Raw genomic sequence first — 20,459 nt, 5'->3', positions numbered from 1 at the left:
TAAACTGTCACCATTTCCAGGTTTTGCAGGCCTCAGGATGTGTATTCCCACAATCAATAGCCAGGAAGAGACAGCAATTAGATGGGACAAAGATATGTAACAGCTCACCCCTGCTGCATCTCATGCACATCAGGGGTCAAAAGCAATATAATACGAGCCAGGGAATCTTATTACGCACACCTTACACAATCTAGTGATATCATCACCCTAAAAATCTGGCAGATCTTATTTCAAATAAACTACACCAACAGACAACGGTCAACACACACCGATGATTTGAGGGAGAAGTTATAGCCTTTCAGCTTCGGTTACATGGTTATTTATAACATGGCAAAGCAGAAGTGCTCTGTTCTGACATGGTCAGACTTTCAGGTATTTCTAATAAAAGATTGACGTAACGGCTGAAATTGACAATTTAAGGGAACAATTGAGTGAGTTAATGAAAAAGAGTATTAGCCGGCTACATGCAGCTACAGTCAAAGGCAATATTCTTTACGGGCACAGTGAAAGCAAAGTTGAAAAACTTAGGCCACACTCTCCACAATGTGGGGGCTTTGTCTTTCCAAACATGCCACAGGAGCTTTTCATTAGAGAATGCAGTTTCATTAACATCATCCCACACTGCCGAGCCCCGCTGCATTACAATGACACAGGAGTGCCCCTCACTGTCAAGGAAATCTCCACAGAGCAACAGCTCACCAGGGGGGGGAGGGGAAGGCAGAGAAAAGAAGAGACAGGGGGTAGTGCAGGGAAGACGAGGGGGGGGGCAAACAAAAGGGAACCTGATTACCCCCGGTCACGGCTCATCCACAAGCCAACAGAGGGAAATCCATCACCTGCAGGATCAAACGGAAACTTGTGCACAAGGTACAGCCCAGTGAAAGCTGTACCCACCCATCTAAGCTCTCTCTTCCCTTTCTCCTCTCCTCTCTCGCCATTGCTACCTCCCCCCTCTGCCTCCTCTGACTCACACAAACGACAGCGTGTAAGTTTTAGGCACTCACTGTGAAATCCAACACAAGTGAGAATGTTTTCGGGTCCAAACGACCTGAAGGCCCCGACCTCTCTAATGGCACGATGGTGATATATTCCAGTTTTTATTGCCTTCTGTAGGCACAGCATACCATTCCAGTGCAGCTGAATCCTCCTTTGGCCAAGATTCAGCTACGAAGAGGCTGTGTTGGTCATGCCTGCTGCAATGTCAAGGACTACTGCAAAACATAATTATTTTTCACTTTCCTGTTTGCACCAGGTTATGGAGTATGTTAGAAAAAGACACCTGGTACAGTCCGGTTTCTGACAGGGCTACCGCTGTCAGAAACTAACTAAAATTGCTGTTATTACTGCCACTGACTGGGCTTAGATGACTCAAGCAGGAACCTCAAGAGTGTTTCAAGTAATGGGCCAGATATGTACTGCCTGAGGGGATCTTATACTGGGACAAGACAAATGCGTTCATGAGGTATGGTACAGGAAATTATACAATGCACCAGCACTAGGCTTGGAATGTTTAATAGCTTTGCTATTTGCTTGATTTAAGTTGTGTTGTAATTCAAATCTGTGTGCAACTGATTTTAATTAATTGCAACAAGAAATATCCCCTCGGCAATCAACAAAGTTTCTACACTTTTAATGAACAAACTCAGCAATGAACATTTATCTCGACAAAAGCCAAATTAGGAAAACAAAAACTGTTTTGCTAGAATGTAAGATTGAGCTTCTTTTTTTTTTGGAACAATCTGTCTACGTTTGTGACTGCTTTGAACGGAAAGAGGGAAAAAAAACAGCATGTAAGCAAAATGGGAAGGAGCTAAATAAATTTGAACCACATTTGAGCTGGTTTACAAGGCAAACTACACGACTTGCTGTGCCACACAACTACACCGAGGCTAATTGTTTAAATATGTCAGGCTTGTTCAGTTCCTCCCTCGAATGTAGCACATGCAGGCGAGCGCACACGCAACCGATGCACATGCCGACACACACTCAGGCAGTCAATCAAACGCACACGCAACAAGGATCCACCGCGCAGCAGCACGGGAAATATTCCCCACTCACCGTTGAAAAGGGGCTGTCCCTTCTCGGCGATATCTGGCACCACAACCTTGTATACATCTTCAGAGAAGCCTGGCCTGCATGGTGTGGTGCCCCTGCACTCCGCTGCAATCTGTGACGGTGGAGAGAGAGAGAGAAAGGGGGGGGTTCAACAATGAGTCATAAATCAACCTTCAAAAATGCACTGTTGCCTCCAAAATAACCTCTTGGTCACGTTCTCAAGTCCTCGCAGTCGCACAAAAGCATCTGTTGTTTTTATAGCCGGGACTGCAATTAGGATAATGAGGCCAAAAGGGTTAAGCATTAGCCAAAAAGCATGGCTAGGCAAGAACAAGACCCATTTGTGCCCCCGGAGGGGCCCAGGCACAGGGGTGGGCTACGACCAACGTTCACTGGCGGCCCCTCTGATCAACACACCACTCTGGACAAACACTCCACTTTGAAGTGCGGGACAAGGGAATAAAAAAGTAAATGCTAACGAGCCACTGTTGCGGGAATAAACACCTATGTGTGAATGTCTGAGTAAACTAGAAATGCTGACATCTGAAGAAACCACGAGGCCATGACTGCTATCCATGTGAAGCTTTGTGTGTTTTTAAAAGGGGAAACTCTTAACTGCTCTTAACACAAAATATTTATAGAATAAAGGGGATGTTGTAGAGAGAGAGAGAGAAAAAAGATGATCTGTAAATGACTGGGGCCGGTGTTTCCTTAAAACATGAATCTAACCAGGAAGAGAGAGAGAGAAAAAACCCATCACAGTGAGAAATCACAGATGGAGCATGACTGAAGCATAACTCTGATGTCCACGAATATCCAAATACACTCCATCATCACACAGCCCCAGCATTGATTCTGCTGTGAGGAAACAGACGCCACCAGCCACTGGCTCCTTCACATGCACTGCTCCTCCTCCGAAGAATGTAAAAGCAGAGGAGAGGAGTCCCTGCTGGAAAAGAGCATTGTGGGTAGCCGTGCCACTTGCCTTTCTTAATCATGGAAATTTAAATGGGAAAAAAAAAATGCTGTGAAGGGGAAGAAGCAGGGGCTTAAAGAGGAGGAGCTGGGGTGCTTGCACGTTTACAACAATAGCACCAGGATGCACAGTGGAATCAGGTCTGGTTTTTAGCATTTAAATCAAATAGTTTTTTCAAAAAACATCAGAAAACTGGGTTATCTGCTCCTGGGGGGGGGGGGGGGGGGCTCAGTTCGGACAGTGGCCCCACAGTCATAACAAAAAATAAATTGTCTCCAGCACATTTCATCCTCTCATCGGTAGAGTTTGGACAACACTCATTATCCCGTCGCAGCTAGCTTGAATGTACTTATATAACCCGGCGCTTCCACCACAATAATAATTCACAGCATGTTACACTTTTCATTGTTGCTCATACATGACGTGATTTCACCCGGAGAGGGAATTAACCAGGGGGCTGGGGGGGGCGCAGTAGACACGCTGCAGCAATCTACATCAATAATAAAACTAAAAGACATCCTGCGGGTAGTGATAGCAATAGCGATCGCGAATTCGCTAAATTCAAATAATTCGCCTATAAAATCGTACGTCGTTTTTTTTTTTTTTTTACCAACGCAGCATCTCGTGGGCGTTGGGATTTAAAAACATGGGGACCGTTAGCTAGTCAACGCAAGGATCTACTTTCTGATCCGAGCGGTCGTCCCCCGCACAAAGCGGCGTGTTATTAACGGAGCCTAAATGTAAAGTGCCCGTCGGAGAGGCTCGAATAAACCCCCCACCCCCAGCCCAGCACCGGACCTGTCCCCGGTGTGACTCCGCCGAGCTAAGCACCGCCCGGGTGGTGGTGGTGGTGGTGGTAGCGTTACCTGCAGTCCGGCTAGGACCAGCACCAGCAGCCCGCTGCCCTCGTGTCGTGGGTACATCGGTGCGGCCGTTCTCAGCTAAGTCCCCGCTTCCAAAATCCGTGTGGCTTCTCGAGAAAAAGGGGTGAAAAAAGATGAAGAGGGGGGGAAAACGGAAGAATATCCTCGCGTCCCTGTGGTGGTGGTGACGGTGGTGACGGTGGCAGCCTCCTCCTCGGTGAGTCTCCCCAGCTCCAGTCAGCAGCAGTGAGGCAGAGCAACTCGGTGCCTGGTACTGAGGCTGCTGCTCCCTCCCATCCAGTCCCACTCAGACACACAGTCCCGCTGCACAGCCTGCACACTGCCCCGGCTCACTGGCTCGCCCTACCGGTCAGTGAGGCAACTACACCCCCACCCCGTGTTAACCAGCAGCCCACATAGATCAGGATGTTAGAATATTCACACACCATCCTTATGCTCATCATTCACAGTGCGCGGGGGAGGGGGGAGAGTGACAGGTATACACATCCTTATATCTATATATACGTGTGCGCCTGTGTGTGTGTGCGTGTGTACATATTACTGTTTATATATAAACAGTAATATGTGGTTGAGTGGATATATACATATGATCGTATTCCATTTAGGAAGTTATTATTGAATGACAGAACATATACAGTGAAATGTTTACAATGAAACTTTAACGTATTGAATTAATGTAAGAATAAATGTAATGACAGCGTGAATATGTAAAATGATTTGGATTGAATTTATCAATCTATGGAATTAACAAATAGAGTGAATAATTAAACATACCATACATTGCCCTATATCATAGCCAGGGTATATAGAAAGGAATCTGAATATATGGATTGGATGTTCGAATTTGTATAATGCAACTTGAATATATGGAACTAAATGTGAATATATATATTTAAACTTCAGTTCTTGTCACTCTAAAATAACTCTAATATGCAAAACTACTGATCAAAGGTATATAATAACAATACAATGGAATTACAACATGACTCCCATTTAAGCAGTAACTATCTTCCCAGTCAAAATGAAATGGCGTTATCTTAGCGTTAATGTCTTATCAGCTCCGGTTACAACAATGCCCCACAGTAGTTTTCAACATTCTAAGGCCAGTTGGTTTGAGGTCATCGTTTATTTGCTCACTGTCTGGTTTCACTTACTCATGCACATTATATTTAAATGAGACCGACAGAAACACAAATAAAGACAAATTATCAAAAAAGGCATTCCCCTCGGCCATGTGATTGTCTTACAATATGAATCTCTTCATTATTTTCAATGTGGGTTATTTACAATTGTAAGTAATTTAGTGTCATATTTTAAAGTTCAATTTGAAGTTGTGTTTTTTCTCAAATGTTTTGTATTGACATCTCCAAGCTTTTGTTTTTCCCCCATTTTAATTCCCGGATTATTAACTCCAGACTCCACTGAGATAAATGCTGATCGAATGTCACGGCGTCAAGTAATTTAAGATTCAGCCAGTTGTCTCTGGACCTGCTTGAAGAGCTCAGACTCTATTGATCATTGGCTGGGAGATTCTGATCACATTGCCCTCAGATAATTGCTGTTTACCGCCTGTTTGATCCTGAGGATTATTATTTGTCAATGCTTTGGTGCTAAATCTGCGTGTGTGAGTGTCCCCCCCCCCCCCCCTTACAGTCATCATCATTACTTTTTAAGCTCACTGTTTCAGAAGGGGCTGGAACGCTGTGGAGTTTTGGATTCTGTATTCCGTTCATTCATCTTCACTAAAGCCCAGAGTTTGTTAATATAGATTTCTTTGTGTTCCATTAAAATATGCAATGAATTATTCCCTTACATTATCTTCTCATGTGATACAGGCTGATGAAGGTTAAATTACCTCGGTTGGGCTGCTGACACCTAATTAACTATCAAGGGATGGCTCTATGGAATAGATTGTAACTGTGATACAGAGATATTTCAGTCTGGCAGATGAAAAAAAAAACAAAAAAACTTATTCCATCTCCAAATAATAAACAGGGGCTGACTTTTGGTTCACCTCCTCCTGGGCAATCTGTTGTTTTTCAAGTTATTGGCGTTTTGAGGTGCAGGCAAGTATGTGATGGGAGCGGTGCTGCTCCCCTCCTACTACAAATCAAACCATCCGCCCCTGAGAGTGTGTTGTAATCCTAAACAAACAGTAAGCACTTTCACATCCCACTTATAGTCGACAAGCACACACACAAGACGGGGGGGGGGGGGGGGCTGAATAGCACTCGCTTCCCGCAAGAAGTGACTCATGTCACTTCACACTCTTGTCATTGATTAGCACGCCTGATCATCCATCTTTTAAAATAATTACACTTTCTCTTTGATGGATGTGAAAGCAAACAAAAGAGGGAAAAAAGGAAGTGAAACAAAAGTAAGATAAGCCCATTAAAACATCTCTGGTGATCATGGTTCCTCATCGACAGCCAGTTACTAAGAGACGTGGCAAAATCCTGTTTTTGACGAGAGGCAGACGGATTCGATGTGCATCTCTTTGGTTTGTTGTGGCAGAATACGGCGCGAGATCAAACCGAATGACCTGCTGATAATTGATATCAGATTCTGTGCAAATTATTAAATATATGTAATCTAATCTAAATTAGAGTGGGATCACAATTCTCCATCTCTTTGATTAATGCAGAGGCGGTTATCTTTCATCAGTACTCGTCCAGGCAGGGGAGAGGAGGAGCCGTTAGAGGGAATCCAATTTGGACTTAGTGCATTCAATCAAACAATATCAGGTTGCATGATTCATAAGACCAATCTGATACACCGAGAACTCTGTGTGCAGCATCTACCTGAATTTGGCATGGTCTAAAATGTGGAATCAGAGGAGGGATTTTCCATGAAGGGCGCCCTGCTGTCTGTGGTTAATGTATTCTCAGGGCTGCACTGTCTGTGGAGACAGATAACGTTGTTTTGCAGGCGAGTGTGTGAGGCTGCCGTATGATGCATGTCGGTTGCGGTGCTGACACTGCAGTTGACTCTCATAAGTGCAGGTGTGCGAGGGCTCTTGCCCTGGACAAGCCCCCCGATTCCACACCTTTAACTCGGCACAATTGGATGCGGCGGGGGGGGGGGGGGGGGGGGGGGCATTGCAGCGTGGTGGCCTTGATGGCACTGGAAGAAAAATGGACGAGGTCAGCAGCACTTTCACATCCGCGGCACTTCTTCATGCTGACTTTGTGTTGATACAGGAATATCATACAGTTCGCCCTCCGCTCCCATATATTGTAATGCAGAGCTCAGTCATTTCTGCACGAAGCCACACAGGACGATATTCAGTGACTCACACACACACACAGCCCTTTCTCTGTTGAAGCTATAGTCTCTACCTTTTATGTAAATTAATAGAGATGGTATTTTTTTAAACGCCACAGCGCCTCAACATTCAATTATAAAGGGAGAGCATTTTCTCTTCTGGTATAAACACACATATTTTGACCCATCTCAATAGTTGGCTAATTAGCCTGTCATTGCCAATCCCTTGCATGTCAAAGGTTGCTTTGGAACAAATTAGTCAGTGGAAAGGAGCTACCTAGTCCTCAAAGCCATTATCAATTCCAATCAAGCTTCATTGTGATGCATTCAATAAAGGATCTCTGAGGACCACAGTAGTGCTCTGATTATTCTCTACTCGTGCCAAATCGGCTCATTCAGTCTTTTATATCATATGAACAATGGAGCCAAATAGAGTTGTGCATGTATTAAGGTGCAAATACACACGTGTGATGTGCATCTATACGCTTGAAGTCGTTGGTGGCTTTCAGACGTATTTTATAGCGAGGTGATGGAATGCCATCTTCCATAAATATAATGCACGGCATGTTAGAAACGTAAAAGTATAGAAAATGTGTAACCTTCAAGGCGATCTAATTATATTGTATAGTATGCAGATAGACAAACAGTGAAAAACACCTTCAAGAACGTTTCCACCGAGTTCTTTCTCTGTAATTTCTTGTGAAAAGACATGTCAGCGGAGCAGATTGGTGCCCTCCCCTTGTCAACAAATAAAGGCAAAATGCTCTTTGCAAGCTCTGGCTGCAGCTCTGGCAACGTCTCCTGCGTGGCAGGGCTCATACATGTGTGTGTCTGCACCAATTTAGGGTTTGGAGTTGGGGCCTCATCTGCCTGCTGTGTCCTGGTGTGGCACACTAACAGTGATTGATTGCCTGATTAAGGCAAATTGTGTTGAACTCCAGAACAAGCCAAGGAGAGAAGAAAGCATCTTTAGTCCTTGATGCAATAAAAGTGTGGCTATTGATTTGCGATGGCACATGTGTGCAAGAAGGCAGTTGTCTGAATTATTTATTGATCACTTGGCTTCCTGAAAAAAACACCCACAATCAAAAGGTGTTCGTCGGTTTAAAACTTTATAAATAAGTATTAAAAAACGACAGAATTTGTTCTGAGCAAAGCAGCATATTGGGTCTTATTTGATTTGACCAAGTATCTAGCTTCCATCTAACAGGACCAAGTGTAGGTCATGGCTCTGTGAGGCTGTTCTTAGCGGTGCTTTAAGCTAAATGCTAACATGCTAACATGTTAACATGCTCACAGTGAAAATGTTAAACAGGTAGATGGCAAGATGTATGAAATCAGAGCTGCCCAAAAGTGAAGCCACAGCCTCTCGATAACCCCCCTGTGGCCAGCTGCATTATAGGTCATAAAGCCTGCCTCCTCCATGTTATGGGATATGACATGGACCAAACTACAAAGTCAGGGTGAAACATCATGATTGGTTGGGCTTGTTTATTGGCAGGACATCCACAGCACAGCTCCACCCCCTGATAGCTAATGCATAGACCCTGGCTCGAGGAGTCTTCAGTGCACGATGGCAGCGTTATATTTTGGCCTATTTTCTGAATAGTGGTAAGAAGCGGAGACGCATCTCTTATCTTTGTCGATTGTTCATCTGTACAACACGATCGAATTACTTGTTCGCATGCTAACATTTGGTAATAAACATTTGGTTATAACTATAAAACATAAAGCTGGTTAATAAATCATGATGTAATCATGTCATGAGGACTGAAGATATTTGATCATAAAGTACAAGAGTCATACAGATTATGACCTAAGGATGGCCCTACAATGAAGGTCAGGGCCTATCAACTGAGTACACTTTATTTTGAGGGAGACATAAACAATCCATTTGGTAGTTGTTGAGATATTTCCATTTGCACCACAGTCGCAAAACACACAATAAATAAAGCCCAGCCACGAGTTAAAATACTTAGCATACAAATTGCTATGACTCTGACGGCACAATAAGAGAAGGGAAGTGAACAAGTTTCTGCTCCTCTCTCCGGCACCGAATGAGAAAATAATAAATGGCTGTGGTGCTGTTATCTGAGCTTTCAAGGCGGATGTGAAAAGTTTTGTTTTAATATAATGCTTTATCTTCATGATAGGTCCGCCAATGAAGTGTGCGCACACACACAGACTAACACTCACTGTCGCTTTGACTTACAGGTAAACCTACACCAATTTCAAGTTATTGTTAATATCTTTTTTCTTATTACTTGCACATGTTTTCAATCAGTCCACAGCCATATTCCACAAGACATCAAACAAGTACAGAAAAACCATAACGTCTCAGAGAGAATGGCTCATGGAAAGCGGCCTATCACGTTTTTCTTTTTCAAGCCTTCCCTTGATGTTATCTTCATCATGAGCAAAGTCGCCCAAATCATCATCACAGCTGTCACTGCCCTATATTTCCACTGTGATATTTAAAAATGCACGAGAATACGCCTATGGAGCTCTTTGAGACCTCAGCGCCTCTTTGGTGCGTGCAGTATTTGCAGCTGGAAATTTATTTTCCCTTATCACCATTGATCTGCAAGAAGACAAGGTCTCTGGTCGTGACAGTCTGGCCTGTCTGATTTAGGAGCAGACCAACAAGCCTGTCTGAGCACAGGAGCCAGGGATGGATTTATGAAGGCTGCAGCGGCGGCTGATCCACCCCTACGTCTGCCTCTGTCTCAAACCAGGATTTCTTATCTAGAGCTTAATTTCGGGGCAGCCAGGGAACAAGACACTTTTTTTTTAATCACAGAGGTAATGAGATTGGAGGTTACTTCAAAAAAAGCTAGATTTTTTTAGGGTTATCTTAATGTTTTCAGCAGGGAGAGTTCAATTTTCACATTTATTAGATTGCTTTCATGCAAATGGCAGAGAGGCCTGATTACCAAAAAATGTGTTAGCCTAATAATACTGTGGGTTTAAGATGGTGGCAAATAGCTTCTCTGTCAGATTGCATAAAGAGGTAACATGTGATCGTTGTAAAGGTTTAAAGACATAATGGAAAGTTGTTATATGATTATATGGTTAAAAAAACAAAAGCATAAATAAATAAAACATGGAATATTGAGTTCCTTTATCATGGTGGTTTATAGCCAATTGATCTAACACATATCTAATATAAAAAATGGCAAACCTCCTAATAACTAAATTAAGGACATTATCTCGTTTAGAGTAGACAGCATTGTTGATTTGACACAAGATACTGTGTTTTAATGAGATTAAAATATGATCCTAATTCATGCTAATTGCCTTGGTACCTACTCCAATACACATGCCCGCGGGTATTAGTATCTGTTTTCTTCCCTGTTAATGTGAACAGGATTATTATATAGTGCATAATGGTGGCTCCACAGCTCATTAGCAGTCAGCAGGTTATCAAAAGCTTAAGATGTTTTTCTTTCATTAATTCAGAAATTGATGCTGCTTTTTTCCCATCACAATCAGATAAATGTTAAGAAAAGACACAAAAACCACCTGAATAGCAACAATATGCTGCATTTAAAGTTTAATGTTGCTGCATTGCAACATTACACTTCCCACTGTTAACCTGCATCTGTTTTCACTAAAACAATCCTGCCATCCTTACAATAATCATTGAAATAGAGAAAAAATAGGAATTATTAGAAAGCGGAATAGTATAGACTACGCTGTACAGGATTTATACATAAGGGCATCGCTAAGGGCATTTGCGGCCGAAGCAGCAGATGTTAGTAGCAGGTTGCTCAGAGCGAAGGGTGCCTCATTTGGCTCGCTCAGGAGGTGATCATGAGACATATTGCATTTACTTTCGCCCTCCACACAGACACATGACTGCTCTCTTCACCCGCTGAGGAATTCTGCAAGATTAACATCAAAGGCTCGGTACACTCGAAAAAAAGATATTTAGGCTAATATTTAACCAATACTTCATGAACAGTATTATAAATTCCTGTTTAAACCTGGTTAAACTCATGGCTTTATAAGTACCATTGCATAAAACTTATCGTTACTTGTTTCATTATATGTTTGACTGACAAATATGCATCACATGAAGTCAATTTCTTTTGTGTTGCATTCATCCCCTAAACCTACTTGCAATTAATTGTAAAAATGTATAAGAACAACTAGACTTAGGTTGCATATTTTGTTGACTTGTGTACTTACATCAGCCAAACCTAAGAATTTCCCAATTTTATTCAAGGCAACTGAACACTTCATTCTTGTTGCCTTTTTAATTGCTTCATATCTGCTTTACCCTTGGCTTTGTCCATGTATGATGAAGTAAAATCCCACTGCTGGCTTTTAAGCCAGTTGACTATTTTTCCTCTTAATGCATCACAATTATTTATTGCCATTTGCTGCTTGACGTGAATAATTGATTGATTTGCACCTTCGTAGCATTGGATAGATTTGTACCTGTGATGGTGGTAGAGACAACTCCCATAATCCCACGCTGCTTCCTCGACATCATCAAACAAGCTCTTTGGTTACTGCTTTAATTCAGAGCCCCTTTTTGCTCATTTAAAAATAAGCTAATTTCCTCGAAGATTGAACGTCACAAAACGTCTGAAGTCTGGAACAGTTTTCAGTAATGACATCACCCGATGTTTGTTTATGAGAACTGTAATATCAACCGCTCCTCATAGCCTAGCAGAGCTTTATTTGGTTTAAGTGAAGCGGGGTGATGCATCAATGTGACTCACACAATCCAATTTTCTGCAGCATGCACCACACAACACTTTGGAGCCTCCCATGAATTGTGAGCGAAGCTGTATTCAGATATGTCATCTTTGATATCAGGTTTTGCACAGTCGAACATGAAGAGCACTCACACGTGTGTCACTATGGTAGAGATTTTACATTTACTCGTTGGTATTTTCACAAAAAGCCTCTCAGTATTTTTTTGTCTTTTTTTTTTTGTCTAAGTCTGTGCTTTTTGAGAGGCTCAATTCTTCTCTCACCTTTCTCGGTGTCTAATTGGCTTTCATTGATTTACTCCTCCATGATGCTGGCTTGGCCAACTCTCTGCTGACCCTGCAAAAAAATATCTGCCCGGCTGTCTAGCAGGCACTGTTCCGACTGCACACACACGCACACACGCACACACATACACACACACACACACACACACACACACACACACACACACACACACACACACACACACACACACACACACACATACACCCAGCACTACCAATGCAAGTGCTGAGTGATTGTGTCAGTGAGCTGGAAGTGCGTCAACCTGCCGCTCCTGTGGCCCTCACAGCAGAACCATAGATTAGTGTCGCACTGGAAAAACAAAAGGCTCTGGGGGTGGGTGTTTGGACCCACTGCTCAGGGACTTTAGTGCGGTTATAGAGGGGAAAAAAGCAAGAGGGGGCCAACTGGCGGTCGTCAAGAGGCCGGGGACACAGCCACTCATCTGCGCCTGAGCAGGCATGTGTCACCTTGAGCTCTCTGGAGGAGGTGTCCGGACACAAACCTGCTGGGCCAGACGGCGTGTGAAGAAGGAAGAGGAAGGATGAAAGCAGGAGAGGAAGCGGGAGCTATAGCTATCCAGCTTTCCATATGCGACATCTGTGCCTGGGTGGGCAAGAGGGAGAGCTCCCCAATAACTTTGAGAGGAGAGTGTAAATTAAAAAAGAATAGAAGAACAAGAAGAGGAAGAACACCCTCCCCCGTTCAACTCTCCGTGCAGCAATAGAGAGGATGAGAAGAAGAGGATGTAGCACAGACAGAGCTTTGATACCAACTGTGTCCTCGTTTCCTCCTCTCGACTCCTGTCCCCCTTCTGCCATGCATTATAAACGGCTGATTATGACAGTGACAGCTCCTCAGGTGTGCAGTATGCTAGATTTGTTATTCAGCTCACAGGCATCACGGTCCCTCCCTCCTACCACCTGCACAGACACACACACACACATACACACACGAGCAGAAGTGCACACGTACACACACACACCCACGCGCACACGTATTGCTCACAGCTGCTGTGTCAGCGGGACTCTGGAGCCGGAGAGGGGGGGGGATATTACATGAATCAGCCTCACGCAACTGTTGTATCCTCTGTGCTCTGATCCAAGTTCGCAGTTTAAGTTGGGCTTTTATTGTTTGATTTGCATGGGCCACTGGTGATTTCATGAACGTGTATTTCTTTGATTTGAGAGATTATTAATAGACTTTAGTGGACCAAATGGGGAGATTTGCATTCCCGGAGCATGTTGTAAAGAGGGCAGGTCTTACAGCGATACATTTCCTATCCTGAACAGCACTGTGGGACGACTAGGTACATGCAGAATGATTATGTTCCAGTCTTTAGTGCAGAAATATCTCATATCAGTGCTTTTGATTTTAACGATTAGTGAATGTGGGCTCTACTGAATTACATATATATATATTATTGCAGGCATCGCAGGCTAGACATATTGTTGTTGCACCAATCAATAGTTTTATACGAAGAGTTGCAGACATACCATTTTAAAAGACTCACAAACAACTGCTTTCAGACATTGAAGTCCAGGCACGCTCCTTAAATTTTACAGAGGCGCTGTGAGAAAGCAAACATCAAGCTGCTGCTTTCTTCATATGTGAAAGACAAAGGGCCCAGTTGTCCGGACATTTTTCCGGAGTTCATGTGTTAAAACGGTTTAGCAATTAGCAGATCCCCCTTAGCTTGGCACATCCGTTTAGTGCTGTTTGGTTCAGTGTTTTGGTTTAACAGGCAACTTCAATATTTCAGTTGACTCACACTCTTGTTTTCAGGCTGCATCAGGCCTGATAATCAATCATTTAATGAGATCATTCTACACAGAGCTCAACCATGCTGCAGTTGAAGCAGAACTCCCCAGTGCTTTTCCAGGCCTGTTGCTTGATAACTATACGACCATGTTGAATTAGCACGTTCACTCTGGTGTCATTTTTGCATCAAGCAAAGCTGATAACAACCTGTGTCTACTTCATTTGTAAACCCGACTGGAATGCTGATTATATCCATTCTCATTGCAGACAAAATCCAGTTATTTTTTAGACCAGTAGGAAAGTGGCACATGTGAAGTGAGCTGAGCTGCCATATATTTCATGGTGTAATTACATTGCAGGGAAATAATTCATAGTAAACATCAGTGGTAAACATTTTCTCACCTTCAATTTGAAACCTGAAAGCTAGAGCCACTTCATAGCCTCTGTGGCTACGCTGCTTGGGGTTGTTGTGAACCCCCCTAACAGAGTAAGATATATTAGTCATTTATAATTTTAAGAAGAAGTGTAAAGTAAAACTATTTATTGTACTTCTAAATGATACATGATATAATTGTGCTGTCAGATGTCCTAAATATCCCTGGATATCTGGTACGTATTGTATTAACAATAATAATTGCCCATTAAGATCGAGGTAATATTACCAAGCATTTTTCAAGTTAAAAGTATATTTAGGATAAAAAATGAGCAAAGATGTTAAAAGCAGCTGTGTAGCACAAACCTGGCGAGCATGGTAATGATTTCAGGGCGTATTAAGGTTAAAAATAATGTCTTTCCTGAGGTGCTGATTTTTGGACGTCTCCTCACATGGCATTTCTTCAAGTGCCTTTTATTTCAGCACCGCCCGTGGCACAGCTCTCTAATTTGCTCCAGCTTTGGCTTCACTCTACCATGTAAATGCAATCAAGTTGCTGACAAAGTATTTCTGTTGCCAGCGCTGCCGTCTCCCCTCTACATTAAAAAACAAGAAGGAAATAAATAAGGAGGAAAGTGATCTAAAAATAGAAAGATTAATCACTTTGCTCGGGCCTTGCTGTGGGAAGCAGGGAACTTACGGAGGGGTTAAGACTTCACCTTTAAAACGCACATCGATTTCATTGCGTCGGCCGTGTGTGCGTTTCTGGATTTGCAATAAGTATTTTTAGCCTAATCTAACTCGACAAGGTTAATTTTGTGAGTGCCGGTGTACAGTTAGGCAGACTGCTGACCTTTTGACCCAGGTTCACTGCAAATTTTAATTAGGCTCCACGTTCACCTCATTACTTTGCTTTTCTAATGCAGGCAGATTGCAAACGGCAGATATATTAGATGTGATGTAACCTGAGTAGGTTAACCGAACTTCGCACCCCCTACATTGAGACTGATTGCCCAACCTTACACATGAAAAGGTTACATCAACCTTCAATTAAAAACCGTCTCCACGATTCTCGTTGTATACGGGAAGCACTAATGTAAATGTTAGCGTAATAACCGCGAGGTCAAGAGCTGAGATCTTAATGCCCTGGTGCCTAATTTACTTTGTTTCCTTGAGGGTCAGAAAATTACTTCTCATAAACGCATCATTACGCCTGTTTTTCAGCTCTGCCTTGAGGGCCAAATTAGACAGGCGTCACCTTGATTAGAGGTTACAGTTGCAAAGTTTCAGCCTCCTAGGTCGGAAACGATATTCAGCTGTAGTAATCAATACGCAGTTATGGTTGCATATGTTGATGTTTTAATCAGGGGCTAGCCTATGAGGAGATGTCATTATGTTATGGATATGGCCAGCTGTTAGTCCGGGCCGTGGAGACTCGGCTTACTCAGTGGCAATGAACCTTGGGGACACTGTGGGTGCGCCTGTGAGAGAGATATGTCAGAGCCCAAGAACCCTTAAAATAAGACTGAAATTGATACTGACAGAGGCGCTCTTATGAATGTCATGGGCTCCTCAGTGTGATGACAAATTGTATTGTGGGTAGAGTTTAGGATTCTGGTGACAAAGTGTCATCTTGCATTAGCTTGCGGAAGATTGGCGGATCAGGCTAAACAAGGTGGCAGCGAGGAGGAGAGAGGCAGGCGCCAGATGAGCCCGTTCGCTCCTGACAAGCTTATACTGTCCAATGACTGAGATGAAGGCCAAGCTAATCGATTTTTTTTTTGCTCACATTGAACTACAATGAACAATTTCACATTCGTTTTTACTTTTGGGATATAAAAATAAAATCCATTCAACCAGAGTATTTCTGCTTGCATAGCTGCCGTCTCCCTGCTACATTGAAAGAGAAAGCAATAAATAAGAAGGAAAATCTAATCTTAAATGAGTAAGATCGGCTTTGCTGTGAAAAGTAGGAATTTACAGATCCATCCATCCATCCATATCATCCATGTAGTATCTATACCGCCAAAGTTTGTGGACAGTGGAAGGTCACCAGCGTATCGCAGGGCCACCAGAGACAAACAATGATTTACACCTACAGTCAGTTTAGCGTCTCCAATTAACCCTAATCCAAATCTGCATTTTTTGGACCATTTGAGGAAGCCAGAGTACCTGGAGAAAACCCAAGCAGAAAATTGGAAAGCGTACAAACTCCACAGAATCGGCAAGCTGAGATCCAACCTTCTTGCATTGAGGCACTTACCACTGCATCACCGTGGCAACCATAACACAATACATTTTGGAAAATCTGCTTTATTTCTCACATAAAAATCTGAAAAGACCTAAAAGCGCTTGTGTTTATCAAACCTCGCCTCTCCACAGTATGAACTTGGAAGCGGTCTAACATCCAGTCTCCCCATGCACAGCAGCATGTTGGAATCTGAAAATAAAGCAGAGAGCAAACCACAGTCGAGATTTACCACCTGCCATTACTTGCATTTTATTTATAACAATTTGTTTGAGCAATTCTGGATGTAGAAAAGTAAGGACAGGTTCTGTATGCCTCACTCTCATATGATTCCCGTTCATTCAATGCACTCTGTTCAGCCCTTTTGATCACGGTTACATTAGCCTCTTGTTCTGTGTTTCCACACGCAGGTTCGCTCGCTGTCATCGTCCTTGACTCTTTGTTTCTTTTCAAATGCAATTCTGCTCTGTGTTTCTACTGAGTTTAATTAACTGTGTTTAATCACGTTTTTATTTTGAGCTCATTTTGTGCTATTCTGATTCGTTCCATTGAAACGCTGTTGTATGTGATGTGAATCACCTTGTTTCAACAGGATTAAAACGATTTATTTCAAAGGCATGTTATTGCCGAGGATATAATCCCCTTAAATGTTTTCCAAAAAGATTGTTTTTTCTCATAATTGATTGTTGGAGCACAGTGATGAGATGATGAATCTTAGTCAGACAGGCGGAGACGAAAGTATGTGGCTCTGTGTGCTCGTCATCATGTGGCTCCTGCTGAAGCTTTGAGCCGAAACGCTAAACATGTTTGTTGTCCTTCTTTTCCCAACCTTTGCTGGGAAATAGGTCAAAAATGTAGCTGAAGATTTGCAAAGAATGACAAAAACTACCACTTCATTCTATGTCGTGCATTACTGTGTCTGTCCTTCTTGTTTGCTCGAGGTAAAAATAACAAATACGATAAATGGGATGCAGAAAATTGCCCTTGCAGTATTATGATGTTAATTTAATTTGTATTCCCGTTTTATAATTTGAAAAGGACAATGCGACATCTCGCTGCGTGCAGAGGAGGAGAAGAAGTGTTATCTTATAATAGCTAATTCGATTTCTTGAAGTGAATACCGACATGTTAAACAGGTTTCTCCTAGCAGTGTCCTTCATGGGCCGCACTCATGTTTATGATGATTATTAATCCTGCCAACGGAGTGGAAACTTCTCGCTGCCTGTGTGTCGGCAGAGAGCTCCTCAGTCGTATCGAGAATAATTTGTTGTGTTGATCTATTGATGTCGAGCATTTGGGATGAAGTTATTTCCCAATGAAGACTAATTTTCTTTTTTCCTGTAGGAGACATCGCTGTTTGCTAAACTAGTCAGGCTAAACAGATGCTTTAATAAGTATCGAGTGATACAGAGCCTGACCGATTTATCAGTTGGCCCATATGAAGCTTTTACTGACATGTAGCATTTATGTTTGTCTATATAAAAACATTTTACATAATAAACAATCTAGAAAACATGTACATTTAGAGGAATTAATAAAAGATTATCTTAATAATAATTAATTTTATCTTAATTCAAGTTTCTTACTTTGTCTTTATGGTTTGATAACGACATCTTTTAACAACTATCTTTGCCAAGTTATTATGTTTACATTAGGGCTGGGCAAGTTAACTCGTTTTAATCGAGTTAACTCAAGTTTTTTTTTTTTTCCTGTTCTGCAGCAGTCAGCAACAGACTTTCACAAAATAAAAGCCTGACTTTCACAATAAAACTTTGAGTTAACTCGATTAAAACGAGTTAACTTGCCCAGCCCTAGTTTACATATATCTTTGCTGATGTTGATATCAGGAATGTATTTCCCCCTAACATTGGTATCGGCCTCTAAGAACCCTTATCAATCGGGTTCTACTATTCACTAAAGCTGTGCAGTCATAAAATAGAGATAAGATTTCTGTACCTGATACCTGTTGTTAACAAAATGCCTCTTGTGTGCACACACGGTGAGAGGATGTAAAAGGCCCATTAAAGGATTAGTTGTATTCAGTATTGGTTTGTCAACTTCTCTGGAATCGTCGTCCACACACTTTCTTTCTGAACTTTCTTTAGGTTTGCTGCAAGAATAACAAAGTTTCCACATTTCTACAAAAAATATTGAATCCATCCTTGTTAGTAGAAATGTGGCTGAGACGCTATCAACACCATGCTGATCTATTGATGATCCCGTCCATCCGGAGCGCGCCGCGGTCCACGCTTGTTTGTTGTTTTTGCTCTCACCCGCTGTTCCGTTAAATGGGATATTGCAAAAGCTGCTGCGGTAACAAATTACCTGGTCAATTTACATACTGCTGGTTGCAGCTTAAATCCATTCTTCCGATAATCACCCCTGATTTACTAATGGACCTCTACTATAGCATCTCTCCATATTTGTTTGCAATTATGTATGTGGTCATTAGACTGAGGGACATTGTAGATTAGAAGCATAACTGAAATACACACAGACAGCCCACTTTACCCACTATTCATTTCATGAAAATGTCTCTTGCACATTCACACCTACAATATGGTTATAATCAGAAAGTGAAATATAATGCTGGTTTCCCTGGAATGAGAGTGTTCACCTCCACCGGGTGATACTTGCTAGCGGAAATGTTTCTTCAAACTCTCTTGGTGCCACAAATCTGACCCAACATGCCATAAATAGAGAAAATTAGGTGGCCCCATGCTTAGCCTATAAGACTACGCCTAGGATGGAACACTTAATTGCCCAGCACACTTGTAGGTGATTATTTCCCAGCAGGGGAATAATAAAAGTTGGCCTATTAGAGAACAAATAATCCAGCCCTGCATCAGTGCAGCAAAATTTTCCATTCACCATTGTCTAGATGGAAAGTTGAAACGACCACTTGCACTTTAATCGAGTGGAAGTAGGGGGGGGAAAGCACGTTAATAGAAACACTGTAGGCACATTCCTCTGCAGAATATATTTACTATTCTTATACTCATAAGCACCAGATTCCAACTGTAGATATAATTCCCACATTGGCCTTTCCCTCCTTGAGACAGTGCAGCTTCTGGGAATATGTAATAAAATAAACACGTCGGCAGTAATCTCGCTCAGATAGGCTGAACAAATACTTAACACCTCACTGGCCTGACTTCAAGTTCCGGCTGAAACTACTTCTGCTCAGCGACTGTGAGACTTAACCGCGCTGCTGGCACTGTTTCAGTTTCACCCGGGGATATCGGGAAAGGCCTTGGCCTGAGAGGCTTCTTTGAAAATGCCTTGGCCCAGCAGTGACACATCCTCCCTGACCTGGCACTACCCTCGCTAACAGTCACATGTGTTTTATCTCAGTGTGATGACAGGAGGGGAGTGCAGTAACACAACACAGGAACCGTTCCTCTGAAGCCAGGGAGGCTCATTTATCTTTAAATTCTGGATTAATACACGAGACACACACAAACACACAAGCATGCACGCACAGTTGCACAATCTAACCGAAACCTTATCTATTAACCATGACCTTTCACCTCATTAGGACCTCGCTTTTAATAATAATGTAATAATATTTTGTGGTATAACAATAACTGCTATTATTATTCATATTAGTATTATTAGTAGTAGTAGTGCTGGTAGTATTATTTTGCCTCATTATGACTGGGATTCTGCCCCCATGAGGTTTACTGGTCCTGACAAGGTCAACCCACACAAACACACAAACATACACACACACACACTCACACACACACACACACACACACACACACACACACACACACACACACACACACACACACACACACACACACACACACACACACACACACACACACACAGGCAAAGCATCAGAAGCATGAGCTTGTTATCAAAATAAAAACTGAAATACATGAA

General features: G+C 42.4%; 1 protein-coding gene across 1 annotated transcript in view; it reads right to left on the bottom strand.

Annotated features, from left to right (window-relative positions):
- cdh2 (cadherin 2, type 1, N-cadherin (neuronal)) overlaps nucleotides 1–4,150 on the bottom strand; it is a 60,319-nt gene extending 56,169 nt beyond the window's left edge. Inside the window, exons 1-2 of the mRNA XM_061084352.1 lie at nucleotides 3,898–4,150; nucleotides 2,059–2,167 (exon numbers count right to left, since the gene is read on the bottom strand). Coding sequence (XP_060940335.1) covers nucleotides 2,059–2,167; nucleotides 3,898–3,954 — 166 coding nt within the window. The 5' untranslated portion in view covers nucleotides 3,955–4,150. The remainder of the gene's footprint in view (nucleotides 1–2,058; nucleotides 2,168–3,897) is intronic.
- Nucleotides 4,151–20,459: the final 16,309 nt, after the last annotated feature.

Source organism: Limanda limanda, chromosome 13 (assembly GCF_963576545.1).
Source record: "Limanda limanda chromosome 13, fLimLim1.1, whole genome shotgun sequence".
Taxonomy (NCBI): Eukaryota; Metazoa; Chordata; class Actinopteri; order Pleuronectiformes; family Pleuronectidae; genus Limanda; species Limanda limanda.
This window is presented reverse-complemented; position numbering and strand designations above follow the sequence as displayed.